This window comes from Cebus imitator, unplaced genomic scaffold (genome assembly GCF_001604975.1).
Source record: "Cebus imitator isolate Cc_AM_T3 unplaced genomic scaffold, Cebus_imitator-1.0 Scaffold331, whole genome shotgun sequence".
NCBI lineage: Eukaryota > Metazoa > Chordata > Mammalia > Primates > Cebidae > Cebus > Cebus imitator.
Window position 1 is genome coordinate 1,114,564 of NW_016107646.1, and position 20,501 is coordinate 1,135,064.

A 20,501-nucleotide genomic window follows, 5' to 3' on the forward strand; every position below is an offset into this window, starting at 1 on the left:
GCGGCGGGAGTGGAACGGCTCCGTGGAGACACAGCCCCCGGGGCGCAGCTGGGCCACTGCAGGCTCCGGGACTTGCCTGTTCACACATCCGAACCCCACTACTCGCCCGTGGGCCCGGTGGCCTATCTTCTGCGCCGGGGACTGCTGGGGGCGGGCGGGGAACCTGGCGGGTGTCCTGCTCTTGGGTGGGCCCCGCAGTGCCTGCGCCCTAGGCGCCGGCCGGGACGAGGGGCTGGCTGGGTCTGAGCCTGGAGAAACGCAAGGGCCCGCCCGGGGTGGGCGCCGAGGTGGCCTAGGAGAGCCTGCGGACCGTGCTGAGCCGCTCTAAGCCTCCCGGCCGCTTGCCACGCCCGGCGCGCACCTGCCCTTCGAGGCGGCAGAGCCAGCAGGCGGCCGAGGCACGGCCAGGCCACGCGGCATCCCCTAAAGCTGGAGCTCACCGTCTCTTCCTTACCTTTTAAGCGACTGCAGTCGTGCCCAGACAGCCGGCTTGGCCCAGACTCCATTTTGGAACTTCGCAGGCTGGGGGACGAAGTAAACACATTTATGGAAAAACCCCGGGGTTAGGAAGTTTGCGGAAAGAGGGCGCAGCTCGTCGGTGGTTGGAAATTCTGTCTATCCCTCGGGAAAACCAAACGGTTCCGCAACCAACGTACACACACTTAAGGGCGGGAAAGGTGTGAAGCCCGCTGCTGGGGAGCTGCCTCCCCTTTGATGAAAAGGAAATGTGAAGAGCAGAAACGCTCTTCGTGTTACCACCCCGTGAGACTTGGGGAGTGTGAAAGAAGAGAATACTCCCTCCAAATCTCCCAAATTGAGAAAAGCTGCGGGAGGAATGAAGCAGTTGGAGAGAGGGGACCGCAGGCATCCCGCAGCTGAGGCTCAGGACTGACTCTAGAATGAAATCACCCCTATGGGACCCACCAGGGAAAACATTAAAAAAAAAAAATCTAAATGCTTAGGCATTCTGCTGCTTCCGTTCTGTGTGTCAAATCTACTTTGAAGCAGTTAAGTACTGTAGGATATTAAACACTCGGCTCTCCGTTTCAAGCTCACTTTTTAATCTTTGCGAACTTAAAATGGGAAAGACAGAAAAAAAGATCTGCGACCCCTGTTTATGCTTTACCAAAGGAACGAAAAATTCTCTCCACCTCGGCATAAATAAAATAGGAAGATTTTTATCTTAATAAAATATATCTGGGAGCTTCTGCCTGATTCCCCAATTACTGCTTAGCCTTTTGACTGTTTTTAGCCTCTGCTTATATTTGTCTACTTCCCCGCACGATTGAGATTTTTTAAAATTGTCCTTTGGGGAGTCTCATCCCAAACCATCTTTCGACGGAACACTTTTGAATTGTACAGCCTCTTGGTTGAAGATCTAGTTCCTCAAAGTGCGGGCTTGCCGTGGGGGTAACGCAAATCCACTCTGGCGACTCGTCTGGGACGAAGGGCGTTTTTGCTTAGTTTTATCACACAGATTTCATCTGAAAAGAAGCTGCTTAAAATGGGTGTGTATCATTTCCTTCCTGTCACTCGGTCACCCCCATTCCAGAGTGGTTGAGGTGCCTTCTGCAGGTTCACTCACACAAGACCAAACCTTTAGAAGAACTTGAAAAATGTATCGCTGTACGTTGAATTCGATTAACTTTCCTGACGACTGAACAGTGAGCTCAATTTTTGCTGGGAATGAAGATGTGAATGTTTTGAAAAACTAGAATCGCATTTTTCTAAATTTTAAAAATGATTGTTCTTCACCCATTCCAGATGGATTCTTTATTGTTTGCCAATGGGTTGCAGATGCCCACTCCTTTAACCAAGTTAGTTTACTGCGTATGAAATGAACATTTGCTGCTTAAAGCGTAAATATTGGAAGAAATTTCTCCTGGGGCATTCCACACGTCTTTGCAATAATTACTAAATTAGTCAATTGTCACCTCTATAAACAAATTTCGTTTAGAAAACAGCAGGCGAAAGCAGACTACACATGTAGTCATAATTGACCAAAAGTATGTACAAAGCTGTTTAAAACCGGGGAAAGAGTGATTTGTGTTGGAGAATACAATCTAGAACTGATTGATTTCACTCTACGAAGAAGGTAGTTGTATTGAATATGTTAAGATGTGCAAATTAAGCCGGCGAGCGCACCAAATAAAACTACTAAATGTCCTTTGGGTTTCTCTGCAGGGTCTTTGAGAGGCAGAGAAGCAGTAGTTGAGTTTCTAACAGTATGAGGAAAAGTATGAGAAGGAAGGGGGTGGGCTTTGTGTTTTGTGTGAGTTTTGAACTGAGTCACCTACAACTGCGTCTCTGTAACAGGGAAATCTCAAGCAAACCTGTGCCTTTAAGACTCAGTTGCTATCCAAACACAAGTAAACAGAGTGAACCATTAGCAGACGCCGGGCGCGAAGGCGGAGCCAGGGCGCTTAGGGCCCCGCGCGGCGGCGGGACGCCGGCCCGAAGGGGAGGCGGGGCCGCTACTAAAGCCCACGACTCCCAGCCCGGGGCAGCCTGGGGAGGGACGCGGGCGGGGACGGAGCTCGGCGCGCTTGCTGCTGGAGGGTGATGGCCCTGCAAGGCTGCGGGCTCCAACCTCATTCGAAGTCGGCAGCGAGAGGCTCGCCGAGGCGCGGGGTTCTGGGCGAGCGCTGAGCGCCCGCTCCAAGCACCCCGGGCCTTTACATAGTCGGCGTTCACAGACGAAGACGTGGATCCGCTCTCGCTTTCGCTGCTCGCGGTCCTCCAGATCATGTCCGCGACTCCCGCCGCTCCGCGCGGGAAAAGAAGTTTGCCAGACGTGGACTCAGTGATCTTTCCAAGCTGTGCGCCTCGCTGCCTGGACCAGGTCTGAGCCGGGCTGCCCAAGCAGACCTTTCTCCCGGAGGTGAGTGTCCGCTCTGGGAAGGGGCTGTAGCCGCCCTTTGGAAGGAAGGGTTTGGGGGTGCAAGAGGCGTTCAGATTCTCGATCTGGTGTGCCCCAAGTTCAGATGTGAAAATAGATCATAGGGATGCAATCCCAGGGCACTGTATTTCTCTCTTCCTTGGTCCCTGGCACGCGACTCCCAGCTAACACCCAATCACACACACTTCTACGTACTGTTTCTTAGTTTTGTTTTGGAATATTTAAGCAGTCAGCAAGACTTCTTATATAAGCTGGTCGACGTACACTGAGATCAAGCCCCACAACACCATGGTGTTTCTGGCTCTGCCCTAGCAAGCCCGGGTCGACCTGTCCCGGGGCAGCCGCGGCAGCGCAGCGTGGACAGGCCCGGACACACGGTGCCTGCCCAGCCAGAGACGCTGAAGGCGCGTTTCCAGAGTGAAATAGTTCAGTCCTCGGTAATTCGTCAACCTTTTGCTGGTTTTTAAGTTTTCCTTCCACTTTCCAGTCCTGACAGACGGGGGCCAAAAGCAAACTCACCAGGGGCTTAAACGCTCGGATTCCCGGGAAATGGCAAGTGAGAAAGGAGTTGCAGTTGTTCGAAGAAGGAGCGAGGAAAAGGTGTTTGTCGAGGGAGCCCTTGATCTGTCTTCCTACCTGTTAGCAGAGAACAAAAGGGGGCTGGCATTTCCCGAAGCTAAAGGGCGCAGACAGCCACTTTCTCTGCTAAACAAACCAGTCCTGAGCACAGAACAAGAAAATTACACTGGGGGAGCAAGGGGAGCAGAGAGAAACAGAACCCAGATTATGCGGAAGGCATCTTAATTTAATTAACTCCTTGGGAAGGCAGAGGCGCTTTGAAGGGGCAGGAACTTCGCAGCCATTTCTCGATTCACCTGATACAGTCTGGCCTTAAACAATTTTTTTCCTTTTAATATCTCCTTAGATCTACTTAGTCTATAGCTCTCTGATTTATGTAAAATTCGGTTGTAGTTTGAGCTGAAATTCAGCGAGCCTATCCAACCATCAATCATTTATTTCAGATACAGATGCACAGGTTTTAGCAGATGAACCCTGACTGTATATTCTTTTTAGATAATTCAATGTAATAATACCATTACCAAAGAGCAAAACTCCTTATCAAGTTACTTCTTACCTTTTTTTCCCAATGTTGTGAAAGCTTCACTGAACTAAGTGTGTACACATCTCCCTTGTTGACAGCCAGTCAACTAAATTTTACAAAGTTTCTCCACATGCCTGGAAATTCCTGTAAAGAAGACTGATGAAAGAAAAGTAGCTTCAGCTCCACCAAAATATTTATGCCTCTTCATTGGTTTAAGTTATTTCCTTCCAAAATTAAAAGTAACCAGTGGTCTGAAACGGGATGGTGGAGAAATGACAGCAATGATCACTGTTATTTCCTGAAAGGGAGTGTGGGAACTACAGGGCTCAGCTCTAGACAAAACGAAAGTACTTTAGGATCTCTGCATTCACTTAAAATACTTCTTTTGACATACATTTCCAGCAACTCAATGGGAGTGTGGAAATTTAAACTTCCGAATTATTTGTGGCAAGAGCCAGTGGTGGATATTTAAGTTGGTTCTGTTTAAAAAAGGATTTTAAAGGGACCAATGGTCTGCCCTTCCTCTGTGAAGAAACTATCTGCCCTGCAAATTAAAACGTCCTATGAAATAGCACTTTTTTTTTTTTTTTGCCGAGATGAACCTGAATTATACTAGTCCTTAATTTCTGTCTTATAAACCATTCAGAAAAAAAGGAAAAGAAGATGGCACTGAGCTTTGTGGCAGTGTAACCTTTATGGCAGTGTTCACTGTGCATTTGGAATAGAAGTCACAGGTCACAACAGTACTTTAGCTGACACCACTCCCCCCAACATCTCCCCCCCCCCAACACATCATCCTGTGGTGGGAGTAGTGCTTTGCCTCCTGTATTTATTTCTAAGAAATCTAGTCTGGGAATACACCCAAATAATAATTTCGGTTTCCTCTCTATGAGAGAGAGGCTACTTTTCAACACTAAGGGAAAAATAATATTTTGAATCTCTGGAAAATCCTCATTACGCAAAGAGAAGGAAATAAAGGTGTAATTTATTATTTTTAATTAAAAAGGAAATAATCAGATAGATTATCAAGAATGTTAGTAGAATCCTTTTTTCCTGCCTTCCTGAGAGAGGACTCGAGAGTTGCCGCGGAGCAAAAATGAATCGTGATTTGTGGTGGGAAAGCTGATTACTAATGGGGGTTTGCAGTTGTGGTTGAATGGTCTGAGACCCTCTGACTGTTACACACCTCTCATTAACTCCTAGCTTAAACTCCCAGACCGCATACCACCCAGCCGAAGCGATTCGTTAATAAATCTCTGTCTCCAAGCCCTTCCAAACAGAGGAAGGTGTGGGCCCCGCGGAGGCAGCCAGATCGTGCCTTGCCAGAGCACTCTGTCATTAGTGTAGCCCCCTAAGTCGGCTCGCAGATGGAACCGCGGGCATTATTTCACAAGGCGCTGCAGAAGACAAATCAAGCGCCAGAAGGGTTTAGGTGGGAAGGGAAGGCTGGAATCTTCTGCCTTCCCGCTGGGTTCAAACGCCAGGCCTGGCAGTTGTTAGTCCAGAGTGGCTGGGTTGCCCCTCTCCGGGACAAGTGCTTAGCTCTGACTCCTACACCTGGGGGGCCGCCCTCAGAGGGAAGGCCCTGGTCCCACGAGCTGGCAGAATCCCTTTCTAAAAAGGGGCTGGCAGTGGGAGAAGGTGGGCCCACCGTGAAGGCAGGAGAGGTGCTCCCGGAGAACGTGGGTCTGAAATCGGACCTGTGTTGCCTTTGGGAGCATGGGGATAGGGGAGTGCCATGCTTAGGCCCAGGCCGCAGACCTCAGACAGGGCATCCTGGTGGTGGGAGCGCATCCACACTCACCTCCAGGTCGACAGACTAGGTTTCTGCAGGCCGGCAGGACCACCCTGTGCCTGGCCTACTGAGGGCTCCCCTGCAGCGTCTTTCTTCACCCTCCGCAGAGCGTCCTCTCTCCTCTCTCGGTCCTCTCGTCTCTCCTCGGTACCAGACTGAGAAGCAGTTCAAGAGCAGCCTGGGAAAAGGGATTTCGGCCTCAGGGACGTTCTCCTCCGCCACCCCACCCCTTGAGATCCTAAATCATCTGGAAGGGATCTTGGTGGGGGGTTGGGAGGAGAGCCCCTGGATAGGAGGAGGGGGCGATTCTAGGCCGAATCCAGGCCATGAGGTGTCACTTTTCTTTCCTGTGGCCCGTCACCGCTGATAAATGGGACTGAGGGCAAAGGAAGGGAAAAGAAAACCTCTGAGGTCAGTGTGGGGCGAGACGGGCTCTTCCCAGGGTCCTCCGGCCCAGGAGGATGGAGCGCGCTGGCTGCGCTCTCCCACGCCAGGTGCCGTCCGTGGTAAACCCGGGAAAGGCGGTTGCAGGGCGCTGCGGCAGCAGCGCAGCGCGGGGGATACAGGATCCACCAGTCAACCTATCGTTCCCCGGAGCTCAGAGCGGCAGCAGCGACAGAGGTTAGCCCCGGCCTGCCAGTATTGGCGTTGCAGTTGTCTGAGCTTCGCCTGACCGGCTTCGGGAGGGTAGGGTGGGCTGGGCTGGGTGCTGCCTCAGTGTCCGCCTTTCGTTTTCCTGGTACTGAGGAGTCTTCCGCTCTGTGCCTCCCCAGAGTCCGAATCTGACCTTCTTTCCTCTGGGCGCCCAGAAGGGTTGCTCACCCGCAGAGCACTTCTTGCCCCGGCCCAGGGCTGATCTGCATGTGGATTTGAGCAGGTGCTACACGGTCCCCTCACTGCTTCTTTCGGGGGTCTTGGAGTCTGGTAGGGAGGGAGACTTAGGTGTGGTAACCTACGCGGGTGCCAAAGGGCAGAAGGAGCAGCTTTGAATTATACTCACCATCTTTTCCTCTCTTCCCTGTCGTTTTTAGAGATTTGTCTACGTGCTGTTGTCTCACTGGGTTTTTGCCGGAGCCCCAAGCCCTCCCGCCTCTGAGTCCTGGAAGAAAGGAGTGGTCCCTTCAGCTCCCCAGCATCCTGGAAAATGGGGAGCAAGGCCCTGCCAGCGCCCATCCCGCTCCACCCGTCGCTGCAGCTCACCAATTACTCCTTCCTGCAGGCCGTGAACACCTTCCCGGCTGCGGTGGACCACCTGCAGGGCCTGTACGGTCTCAGCGCGGTGCAGACCATGCACATGAACCACTGGACGCTGGGGTATCCCAATGTGCACGAGATCACCCGCTCCACCATCACGGAGATGGCGGCGGCGCAGGGGCTTGTGGATGCGCGCTTCCCCTTCCCGGCCCTGCCTTTTACCACCCACCTATTTCACCCGAAACAGGGGGCCATTGCCCACGTCCTCCCAGCCCTGCACAAGGACCGGCCCCGTTTTGACTTTGCCAACTTGGCAGTGGCTGCCACGCAAGAGGATCCTCCTAAGATGGGAGACCTGACCAAGCTGAGCCCGGGGCTGGGTAGCCCCATCTCAGGCCTCAGTAAATTGACTCCGGACAGAAAGCCCTCTCGAGGGAGGTTGCCCTCCAAAACGAAAAAAGAGTTTATCTGCAAGTTTTGCGGCAGACACTTTACAAAATCCTACAATTTGCTCATCCATGAGAGGACCCACACGGACGAGAGGCCGTACACGTGTGACATCTGCCACAAGGCATTCCGGAGGCAAGATCACCTGCGGGATCACAGGTGAGGCGGGCAAGGAAGATGGCAGGGAGAGAGAAAGCGAATTTGTCCTGGACACACTGAGTCCTGATAGACATTCCAAGTATCGTCATAATCCCCTGTGATCTAGAATACGCCCTCAAACACGCTCCCCAGCCCGGTTCAGCTAACTCCCAATATCTACCCTTTTCCCCAGCACCCTGCGCCGGCTGTGTTCTTGTTTGGGATGAGGGAGGGCCTTTCCTCAGTCTTGGGGAGGAACATTCCGGTGGGGCCTTAGTCTTGGGAGGGTTATCCTCTCTCCTCCTGGTGCTGTGGGGAGTGGTGCAGGAAGAACCGAGGGACCCTGGGGTACCGGTTCAGGCTGCCTTCCGGCCAACTTTGTGGGGTTTACTCCCTCCCCTCACCACTCCCCTGCCTCAAGCCCCCCCACCAGGTGCGCCCCTGAGCCTGCAAGGGGAACCCTTCTTTTAAGCTGTATTTGTGCGTTGTGGGTGGGTCTTGAGGTCACCGAATTTATAAACAGCTCCCACATCCCTTCCACGACCTTAAACTCTGCATTAATACAAGGCAATTGAAGACACAATAATGTTAGTGTTGTCATTGGGTAAAACTTCTCAGGAATGGGGGAGATCTTTTTAGGGGATCTCTTCTGGACTCTACCTGCTGTTCTTCGGAGATGAAACTTCCGTACCCACCCTCCAAGGCTGTTAAGGGATTCACTAAAATTAGCACCTCTAAACTCAGCCTTACGATTTGGCCAGTTTAAATCCCAGAGAAAACCATGGAGGCCAAGAAAGTCTCATTCGGAGGGATTTCGAACTCCAGAATATGCCAGAGATGGCGATCAAGTGTAGATAAAGCCCTGCGGGCTGGTGAATATTTTGAAGAGAATCTGTTAGTTGAGGTTAACCATAAACTGAATTACATAGGGAAAAAAAATATTAAAACATAAATGAAAATCTTGTTTCTTTTGTTCTTCCATGACTTTTGGGTAATTGTTAAAAGTAACTTCACCATCGGGGTAAAGTTATTTCAATGAAACCTTATATTAATTTGCAGGTATATCCATTCCAAAGAAAAACCCTTCAAATGTCAGGAGTGTGGGAAAGGATTTTGTCAATCCAGAACTCTAGCAGTTCACAAAACTTTACACATGCAGGTAAGCTTGCCTTCTTGTTTTAAACGAGTGGCTGGTTCATTTTATCATTATTGCTTTACAAAAGGTGTTCAATGACAGAATCTGTCTCTCAAAAGGCTCTATTTAGATTGGTTCTCTAGGTGGGGTAAAGCAGCCCTCTTAATTTTTTTAATACATAAAATTAATCTTAACATAAAGCATTTTAAAAATTTTTTTAAAGAACAGGCCACTTTGATTATCATAAATCCTAATTTTAGAAATTTTTTTTCATCCAATCTGCCCTGTATTTAAAGCTTTTGTGTTTAGGAGGAAATAAAAGTAATTTTGATAATGGAGGCATGGTGAAATCCCATACTCTCTCTTTCCCAGGAGCCTCATAATTTGTAGCTTTCAGGACATCGAGGAATAGTTTAGTTTTCCAGCAAAGAGGAGCCTTATTACCCAGGAGAATGTAATTCCTTAAGAGAGGATTAGAGTTTTTCCTTCCCACTTTTCCTGCCTCTGACATGGTGATGAAATGTGAAGAGCTGGAAATCACAAAGCCCACCGAGGTGGCCGCAGGTCTGCCTCCGAAGTTATCAATGTAATCGGCCTCTGTTTATGCCTGCACGTGTGTTTTCATGATTGGAGGATTAGGAGCACAGATTTGTTCCTGCAAGTCCCCTCTTTTGTTGTCTTGCGAGTGTTATGTTAACGCTTGTGATACCGATAAGACAGAAGCTATTGAAAAGGGTGCAGTGGTAGTGTGAAGGATTAATCCTTTGCTTGCTTCACATCTGAACAGGAATCTCCACACAAATGTCCCACATGTGGAAGAACCTTTAATCAGAGAAGTAATCTGAAAACTCACCTTCTCACCCATACAGACATCAAGCCCTACAGCTGCGAGCAGTGCGGCAAAGTGTTCAGGCGAAACTGTGATCTGCGGCGGCACAGCCTGACTCACACCCCGCGGCAGGACTTCTAGAGAAGCCCAGGATCTGTCCCGTGCCGCCGCTGCTCCCCTCCCCAGACACCTCTCCACGTCTCCTACCAGGGGGGTCGCACCCCTAGCCCTTCACTGACCCCAGCTCTTCCCTTGCTGCAGCCGCACCTGCAGCTCCAGGGAGATAACTCTTCTTCTGGGGGACTGAGAACTGTAGAAAGCCACACACTACATCCTTTCACAAAGAGCATATGCTAGTTTCTTGTAGATATTCACAGCTCATTTTAGAGCTCTGTACATAATGTTGTGGGCCTTTGTTTTGTTGTTTTGTTTGTTTTTGTATCTTTTCGGATGCACCTAGATATGGAAAATGGAAGCCAAATTTTATCTTTAAAGACTGTATTTCCAAAATAAAAGTTTTTCTTGTTTGTTTCAACACTCCTGCAAAGGTGTCTTGCTATTTCAATTCTGTTTTTCCTCTAGATTCTGGAAGAGTGGGCTGCCTCTGTAGAATTCAATACTAAAAGCCATTCTTTATCCCTAGGTTTAAAAAATAGGATTTCTCGGAATTCTTATTCTGCAACTTCAGCCCTTCCCTTTTTGTATGGTGGCATTTTAGAATTAGAGAATTGGGCTGTTTCTTTGTTTTTCAAAGATATTAAAACATTGATGCCCCTGAGATTTGATCCCCTTTTGTTTATTTTGATTCCTTGTGTATCATTCCTTCAGATAAATGCAATACCTTAATATAACATGCAACTTTCATGGTTGTCCCACTTGAAAGCACAGCATGGGAAGAAGAAGGAAGCATAGAAGAGGTGAGAGCTTCTTGCCACTTCATTTTTGAAAAGCCCTTGGCCTATTGTTACAGTTTATGATGGGCAAATTCTCTTACCATTAGACTTTGAACACTATTGATTTATCACTACAGACAGAGACTTTACCCTACCTTTAGGAGAGAAGTCTAAAATCCTACAGAAGTGTACAGGAAGATACAACCTTCAAGAAGATGGGAGAGAAGCGGAGAAAAGAGAAACCACTTAGCTATGTTCACAAAATATTTCTTTCCAAGGGTGGGGATCCTTTCTTCTAGAAGGTTAGGATTTCTCTGCAAAGCAAACTGAGGTTACCAGCAAAGTTTCCATCACTGGATGGTCTTTGTCCCTGGGAAAATGCCAGAAGTGCTGGTTACTCCATGTATAGAGCTCATGGCAAATATGTAATCACCTTCTGAGGCATTTCAACCTTTCCTAAATGGTTCCCGGGAAACATGACTCTAGTACAGTGACAAGCCTGAAGTATGATGTAGGATTTAGTTGGAGGGCTTTGGAAGGAGATAAAGAGTAGTACTATACAGAGACTGGAAGGAAAGTGATTTAGCTTAAAGGGGGAATGGCAGAGGAACCTGTGGCCCAGTAGGCTCTCACAAACTGTTTCTTATGGAACAACAGGGTAAACGAGGCATTATCAAAATTCTTTTAAATTTGTATATTTGTGTAGAGATGGCATGTTTCACTTTCAGGGTGATTCTAAGCAACACGTCCTATGTTTGTACTTTAGAATCTCCCAGAAAAATAGAGACTTGAGGACTAGACTCAAAATTGCTCAACAGTACTTTGTTCAACACAACTTACTAAGAGGTTTCAAACAGTGTTCCTGACTAATTGCTTGCTCTGTTTTCAGGGGAGCTGGCTAGAAGCCATATTTATCTCTCACCAGAAATTAATTCTCTGCAACAAAATGTCCACTCACCAGCCTGTGTGCCTAATGCTCACACAAATGCATTCCCCAGCAAGGGATGAGCTCAAAGTCTTCCTGAGGAGTAGGGGCAGGGATGGTGTATGGAGTGCATGTGCTTGTGTTATTTAGAGGAATGAAACAGCTGTTTGCTTTCTTTTGTTTGTACAGAGTTAACTCAGTGACCTCCCTGCCCCTCCTCTCTCAAGATCCTGCCCGCCTTGGTACAGAAGATTTGAATACTTTAGGGTAGAGTTAACATTGACTGTCCCTAGAGCCCCCGTAATCCTGCAGGCTTTTTCTACATAATCAATCTCACAGCCCCACCCACCCCTACTGACTACAAGTGTCACAGTTCCATCACACAGGGTTCAGTCCAATTATCAAAGAATGACCCTTGCTCGCTATCAAGCTGCAGGCATATCCTTGAAGTTCCTATTACAGGAATACATAGATAGGTGTAACCAGAAAACTGTTTCTCTCCATTTGTTTTATTTGAAGAAATGGGAATCAGAAGGGAAAGAAGAAGAAGAGAGGAGGAAGTGGAAAAAGCAGTTCCCCATCTGATACACATACTATTTTAAACATTTAGGTTAATTTATTTATAATTAATTTATTTACTCATTAATTTAATAAATGTTTATTTTATGCTTTTCATGTGTCAAGCCCTGTGCTAGGTTCCACTGATTTTCATGATCAGTTTCTGCCTTTCTATATCTAGTGACACATTTTTGGAATCTTGGCTACTTAGATAATTTTAAAACCTATGATAGGGCTAATTTAGCAGCTCCCCTCAATCTCGACTCTTAAATCCAGCATTCATCTAGTCTCATAAAGGATCTAGCTTCTGTCAGGGTAGACTCTTTCTACACACTCTTCATGATCTTAGGTGAACTTTTATTTTTTTATTTTTACTTTTATTTTTAAGATGGAGTCTCATTGTTCAGGCTGGAGTGCAGTGGCGCAATCTTGGTTCACTGAAACCTCCACCCCCTCGGTTCTAAATGATTCTCCTGCCTCTCAGCCTCCCAAGTAGCTGGGACTAAAGGTGCCTGCCACCATGCCCGGCTAATTTTTGTATTTTTTATAGAGATGGAGTTTCACCATATTGGCCAGGCTGGTTGCAAATGCCTGACCTCAAGTGATCCACCTGCCTTGGCCTCCCAAAGTTCTGGGATTACAGGGGTGAGTCACAGCACCTGGCAAGGTGAACCTTTAAGTGGTGAGTTCTTCTCAAAATTCTGGGTTTTATTTTCTTCATCTTTATACTGTCCAAGTGTACAGAAAATGAACAAATTTATGAGACATCAAAGGGAAAATATCCTGTATCTTAGGAAATTGATATGCTGGTTTTTTTGGTTCAGAGAAGAGTCATTATTTGAGTTTTAGATTAGCCCGTGTTTTTCTTACACTCTCTAACATAGTCAGCTCATGAATCAATGCTCCTAGCAAGAGACCAGGAGTTGGAAATATCATGCGTCATAACCACAGCACTGAAGAGCTTCATGAACAAGTTAGGTATTTACTCTTGAGCTGTGACTGTAATCTCATTGTGTAGTCTACGCAGTAAGGCTTTAAAAATAATTTCTACAAATGAATTACATTGTAATCAATTGTTATTATAAAATTATGAATGTGTGTTAGGTGCTCTTACTGATGCTAACCTTGAAATGTAGGTCATTGTAGTACTAGTGCTTTATAATTGTAGCAATTAAAATTGCTATTTTGCACAGCCACACCCTTTTTTACATGAGGAAGCATTTTTAAAATTTGACTGTAGAACAACTAAATACTTAAAAAGTCAACAAATCAAAAATCTCAAATTATAAATAGGCCCAACTACCACTAGTGATAAAACCACAGGTGGTTACTGGGAGTTTCATCTGTTCATCTGTTGATGTTAGCACAGGCATCTGGACCTCTTCACTTAAATAATGTTCAATCAGATACTTTTACCCCAACTTTGATTCTGGAGGGGCAGCCTCTCCTTGAAAGGCACTTGGGAAACATTAGTTCTTGAAGATTGTCAACATGACGAAATAGATGCATTTGCACTAAACACTGTGTAGAATCAACAGCAAATTTTGATTCAAGAAATGTATTAACATAATCGGTTGCCTTTCTTATTATCAAAGTAATTTTAATATTATTATAATAAAGAAAGATTTAAACAATTGAGGAACCCATATTATGCACTGCAAACAGGAATGACTTCTGTATTTTAGGGGTTTGTGTTTGCCTTTATTAGTATGTTATATTGAGACTGTTTCTCAATTTTTCCTTCTATAGTGTAACTTGTCACTGATAACCACCTCTGCTGACAGCAATGAGCAATAAAGGGCGTGGAGATTCAGAATGATTCAGCTTCGATGACCTGAGATATTTCAAGTTCATTCCTGTTTCTTTTTTTCATTGCTTGTTGTTTTTTCCCCCCAACACAAGCTACCTTATTATTTATGCTATGTAACTTTTTTCTCTTGAAACTATCCCAGGCAAAAACTGATAGTGAAAAACTGTAAATGACCTTATAGCCCATAAGAGGAAAATTTTTAAGTAAATTATCATGCTATATCTGTTAGAATGTTCTCTACTGCATAGAACAGAAAATCCACCTAAAAGGGGTTTAAGTAATAGGGAATTTATTTTCTTACATGACAAGAAGTCTCAAAGTAGGGTTCAGGGATGCATAATTAATTGGAGTGTCACGATCAACTAAGGTCCAATTCTTCCTACTTCTCTGTTCTTCCATCTTTAGTGCGTATGCTGGGCTTCCTTTATGGCCACAAAATGGCTGACAGCGCCAAGCACTAGCTCCGCTGCCTCCTCCTTACACACATTCCGTAGGCAGAGAAAGGGATTATGTCTTCCTTCTAACACTTTTAAGAAACTAAGAATCCCTTTCACAAATCTAACATATAGATTTGCCCTTATATCTTATTGGTCAGAAGTATGTCACTTGCCCCTTCCTCAGCCAATCACTGATAAGGGTAATAGAATTGTACCATGATTGGCTTAAACTAAATTAAAAGTCACCTTTTTTGAGTGGAAATGGAGTCAACCTTCGAGCCTGAAGCCCTTGACCACCTGAACAAACCTGAGTTCTCTTAGCAGGAAAGAAAGGAGAACTGGCTATTGTTAATATTAGGCAGATGTTTAAAATGAAGTTTCCATTAAATACCTTGTGTTAGGATATGTTGATGTTAGACAAGGGATGCTTAAAGGCATAAACAGTGTTATCTCAACTATATAAAACAAACAACACCTTTCAAAAACTCAGCAGAAATAAAGACTAGCAGAAAATATACCAAAATGTTAACAGCAGCTTCATGAGTGACAAACTAAGGGTACATTTTTCTTCTCCTTTTTAAATTTTTCAACTCCTCCACAATGAGCACATTTTACTTTTATAAAGGAAAAGGGTAATAATATTTTAATGCTTAAAGCCTTAATTTGCAATTTTTCATCTTAATTTACTATCTGTGACCAATCTTTGCTTGTCTCCTTTCATACACACTCATATAATCCCCATGCCACTTCTAAACCATTCTTCTAATTTAGTTACATCTTTACTTTCTAGTTTACCTTTCTTTCTTGATTTTCATTCGGAGCTCCTTTTCCTATCTTTTCTCTTCTCTAGGTTTCTTTATCCTGGTTCCAGATTTTCACCCTCTTAAGAGCTTTGATAATTCTCAAGGCGTGAATGTTAGAATTACCCAAGGTACTTATTTCTGTGCCTTCCCTAAGTGGGTGAGTTGGAATTTCTGGTGATAAAGACTAAGTACTCTATTTTAAACAAACTCTTCAGGTAGTTCTTATGTGTATTAGAGACAGAACTTCTGCGTTAGCCTTTGACACCCTCATTCCCTTTATCTTATCCATCAGCCATTTACTATGTGCCTACTATAATAAACATAAAACAGATCTCAACCCTCTTTTCTTTACTTATTTACTCACTGTCCTTGAAGTTGTCAAATTCTCCTCTGCTTTGATGCTTACTGCCCTTCTGTGGTCTTTCCCATGTACTTTTCTTTTCTATTGTTGCTGTCCCAAATTTCAATTTTTTCTTTTAATATTAACAGATATGTTTAGCTTTGATATTTTATTTATTTGTTCTTCTTTGTTCTCTTGATCTGCTCCCTAATTTAAAGAAGCAGCAGAAGAAAGAGACTATAATAATTGGTTGAAATGGGAAAATGACAGAGTAAAAATAATTTTTTTTCAATTTACTAATGAAAATAGTGTCACCAAATGACTTACTTCAGCTTTTGTATAAAGAGCATTCATTTGCTGCAGTAATGCTTTATGTGTTGAGTGTGCTGGTTTTAGCATCAGAGCTAAACTAAATTGTTTTTAGATTATTTATGTTATAATCACACTAAAATTAGAGCTGAAAGAGGCCATTTTTTGATAGAAAGAGCCATAAACGTGAAGTCAGAGATGGATTTAATTGTTTTTAAGCTCTGAAATTGTTTATAGACAAAACAGTTAATTTCTCTGAGACTCAGTTTCTCATCTGTAAAATAAGAATTTGCACTACACAATTTATAAGGTTCTCTCTAGCTTGTAAGATATATGGTTTTAATTGAGAAAACAAGTGCATTTCTAGAAAAGTATTGATGATTTCACCAAAGTTAGAAAGTATCAAGAAATTAGATCACTTCTGTCCCATAAAAATTTTTATTAACTCAATAAAAATAAATCTAATTTTTACTTGAAATGCATATCATTTGTTTCCTTAAAACTGTTGAAATTTTAAAGACCCTACAGAAGACTGCTAATTGAAAGTAATATTTTTACATTGAAAAGCAAATTTACTTTTTTTTGGATGATAAAAACAATCATACTTATTTTAAAATATTTAAACAGTACATATCAGTGTATAAGTTTCTCATCACCTGCTCCCACCCCGATTTAATTTGCACAATCACACAGAAATAGGATCATACTGCAATACTATTTTTCAGCTTGCTTCCCTACATCCCCACTTAACAATAAATGATGTATATATAAAATAATGTATGTATAAAACAATGTATATATTGGATCTGTTTTACCCTATCAGTATAAATAGATCTGCTGCTAATGTAATGGAAATAAACGAAACAAAACTAAGGACTTTTAAAGCTGAGGACTAATTCTTATACATTAGAATTTAATATGGAGAAATAGGAAAATCATTCTGTTACTGAAATTATTTACAAAATGCCATCCTTAACTGACAACCTTTAGTACCCTATCTTCATAAAGGCAGCTTAGAGTGCCTGAAGGGTTTTGAGGGTTCTGCAAGGTGTGTCACATTATGGTTCACCTCAGTGCACATTGATATATCTCCCTGGCAAGAACTGAAAGATACAGTTCTTAAATCCCCTGCTGACCCATTATCCATGGATCATTGACAAGATAGAATGTAATAGCTCCTGTCTTTTTACCAAGGTAAACCTCCCAGTGAAACTGCATTGTTCATGCCCTACATCTTTTATCTAAATAAGAAAATGAATACAGGAAAAAGAAAATACATTAAGTAGACAATATACTCTCATGTTCTTTATTATATTTTAATACCAATTGAATGAGGAAACAAAAGCTGCTTAATTGCAGGGACTGAAACTAAGAAACTTTTCCCATAATTATTTTTCCAAATAGATTATCTTAAATACAAGGCTAAAGGAATTGCATAAGATCCAGCACTCCGAACGCCAAATTAAACTAATAGACATGTTGCCTATTTAAGGACAGCATTAAAACGGTAGTTCAGTTTGTGTTATGGGTCAGAATTTAACATTTCCCATTATCTTGATCTAAAAAGTCGGCGTTTCTGTAGTCTAAAAGTTATTTCATTTGTGAACTGGGTCATAAAGAGTCATAAGCTCTCAGAGGGATTTATTCACAGACCTCAGCAATGTTTACCATGTGGCACTGTTTTTGCAACATCACATATTGACAGTGCTGTGTTGTAAATTTCATAATGTGATGACAGGACATGGCCATATTTTTATGTGGTTCTGATCAAGATCCATCTGAAAGCTCCTTAGTTTGTGTTAGTCTTCTCGACTTCTAAAAGTCCCATTTCTATGTTTAAACCTGGGAAAGGTTAGAAATAGAAAAATGATGCTTTTGTCAACTTGATTAACACTTCATTTCCTGCCCAGGGCAAAATAAGAAAAGAAAATGAAAAAATAAATAACGTCACCAACCACCTCAGTAAGAATATGGGAAAGTAAATCAATATTTTGCCTAGGCTAGTGAAATTAAACATACATATCCCTTTAACCCAGTGATTCCACTAGAGAAAGTCAAACACATCTACAGAAAGACACATGGGCAAGAATATTCTCTGAAATATTGTTTTTAATAGAGAAAAACTAAAAAAAAGTTAATGTCCCCTAGCATGAGAATGGATAAATAAATCATGACTATTCACATAATGGAATACCATATAGTAGTTAAAATGACCAGTTTAGCAGTAAATGTATCAGCATGGATTACTCTCAAGCACATAATGTTACATGAGAAAAAAATAAGTTGCAGAATGGTAAGTACCTATCATTCATATGAAGTTTGAAGTCATGTAATTCATATAAGTATAGCAAAAGTATAAAATGTTCTTGGAAATTTTATACTTTCTATAAATGTTCTTGGAAATTTTATACACTATGCATCAAATTCTGCATAGTGGATACCTTTGGAAAGAAGGAGGAAAGAAATTAGAGACCAGTACACATTGATGGGGGACTTCAATTGTATTTATGATATTTTATTTCTTCAAGGTAGCTGAAAAAATTTATAGAAATTAAGACTTGGAAAAGCTGAGTGATAAATATAGGGGTGTTTATTATATTAGTCTCTCTAGTGTTCTAAATACTTGGAAATATTCATAATAAACTGTTTTAATAAAACAATCAGATATCAGAGCTGAAAGGGACTTTAGGAAATGTCTAATAATTGGACTTTTAATGAGTAGCTACTCTGTGATGTTAGGATTACTCTGGAGCATTCTAGACACCAGGTCTCTACACCCTTGGAGCTTACATTCTACCAGAAAGAGACCAAATTAAAAAATAAACAGAATGTTAATATGGATCATACAGACGATTTTATTTCATTTGAGGATGAAGAAATGGAGGTGCGAAAAGTCAAGTGATTTTCCCAAGGTACAAGCCAATTCTAGAACCTTGCTTCCTCTCTGTCTTTCCATATACTTCTGTTTTCCTCTGATCTCCCTCTAACTTCATGTTATTTGGATTATTGATGGTGTTAGACACAAGCACATTGATAGTGTCTCACTTGTTTGCAGCCATCTCTTTGGCATAGGTACAAACTTACCAAATACTAAAATTTAACTAAATAGCTTTAAAATTATTGAATATTTTGAACATGACATTAAATTTACACAACCTTCTTCTGTTAGGTAGGTCAGCATTATCTTTGTTTCATGCATGAAGAAAGAGATGAATGGGGGAGTAGTAGTGGGGTGAAGTAAATTGCCTAAGGCTCTGTAGGAAACAAGAGTGACAGGTTCTGGATCAGAATTCAGAGCTCTGACTTAATCTAATGCAAAATCTGGAATACCTTTCTTTCTGATCGTCCCTTTCAGGTTAATGCGCCTCATTTCCACACATTTCTGTAAAGCTAATACTCTTGAAAATTGTAAGAAAAGGACGCTTACCACTAATATCTTGTCAGATGAATTTACTATTTTTTACCTTCAAAGTTGCAAATTCATTGGTAAACCGGTTTAATGTAAACTTTTGTGTCATCTAAGTGTGCAAACTCTTCTCTCCAGATGGTCTCAAAGGAAGTTCAGGGAAATCATTTTCCAGATCATGACTGTTCTATTCAGAGCTTTGAAGACAGATATCAGATGAGCTTTTATCCACTGTTAGAAAGAAAATACAGTAGACGAACAAAATGATTATGGTAACCTAAGCTACGTAGATGGTGTTATGATGTTCATTTTACTGACAAAACTCTAGCATTCATAAAGTTTATTTTAAAGTGATTATCTTCATTTCTATTTAAATAATTTTTTTAATATTATGATAGCTGAAGGTGATTGTTTCAGCTTCTTCTTCTTCCTGAGTTTATTAAAAAAGAAATGGTCACTTGTAGAAATGAAGTTCTTATGGGGAAGAATTATTCTAAGCAGAATTTAAATATCCAGCATCAGAAGTTACTATGGTGTAATGCTATTGCTACCCAGGAGTCTGTCAGCAGACGGACTGTGTGCCACATACTTCCCTACAAAGTTGATTACAGGTTTATGTTGTAAGTGCACAATATTGACTGGTACAGGATACAGATACTTATTATCCAGAATTACTTATTATCTTCATTTTCTAATGAATTCTTTCTTCCCTTAGCTGATGTGTGAAGCAAGGTTTCTAAGGACTTCTTCAGTGTTCTTATTAAGAACATCTGTAAAGAGCATCAGAATGAAGTGTTGAATTTCACCCATTTGGATTTCATTAAAGTGTCTATAGTTGTCAAGCATTTAGAAAGTCAAGACACTGAGTTTGGGGTTTGACCCAAAGGAAATTGGTCCTCATTTTAAGGCTAAACAGGAGGGATAACTGAGCCAAATTTTTTTAGGGAATAGGAGATTAAAAAAGAAATTATTCCTTTCAGATACATGCCCCTAAAGAATGAAAGCTTAAACAGTCATATTTTGTAATAGTTAAGTTTTCCATCTTGCCAAAACAAAGTGTGGGTTTATTGCAGAAGTTTTTAACCTAGAGTTCATGGACCTTTAGTGGGTCCATAGGCAGACTTCAGAGAGTCCATAAACTTTGTGAAATTGTAAGCAAAATTTCACTTGCATATACACATGTGCATTTTTTTCCCCTAGGGAGTGGAAATTGTAGCTTTCGTCAGATTTTCAGGGACATCTGTGATTCAAAAAAGGTTAGGAAATGGTTTATTTTCTTACTTATTTAGGTATCTTAAAATTTTCTAAGTATCTTTATAAGCAGAGTTTTATATTTCTTTTATTAAAAACACACTATATATAAATATATACGAATTTTAAAATGCAAGTAAGATATACTAATTTTTAAATGTTAACAAATGATCAGAATTTTTAGGTTTCTGTGAAATCTCAATTGTAACTAATTTACTTATATACACAAT

At 42.5% G+C, this 20,501-nt stretch overlaps 1 protein-coding gene across 3 annotated transcripts; it reads left to right on the forward strand.

Annotated features, from left to right (window-relative positions):
- Positions 1–214: 214 nt before the first annotated feature.
- OSR2 (odd-skipped related transciption factor 2) lies at positions 215–10,074 on the forward strand. Of its 3 annotated transcripts, XM_037730119.1 has the most exons (5): positions 215–2,881; positions 3,387–3,499; positions 6,828–7,596; positions 8,635–8,734; positions 9,498–10,074. In XM_037730119.1, exons 3-5 carry the CDS (start codon positions 6,941–6,943, stop codon positions 9,678–9,680), a joined length of 939 nt encoding a protein of 312 aa, XP_037586047.1. In that variant the 5' UTR covers positions 215–2,881; positions 3,387–3,499; positions 6,828–6,940; the 3' UTR covers positions 9,681–10,074. The 3 variants fall into 3 exon arrangements, with proteins under 3 accessions (XP_037586047.1, XP_037586048.1, XP_037586049.1); XM_037730120.1 differs by lacking the exon at positions 3,387–3,499; XM_037730121.1 differs by lacking the exon at positions 3,387–3,499 and having other exon boundaries at positions 9,580–10,074.
- Positions 10,075–20,501: the final 10,427 nt, after the last annotated feature.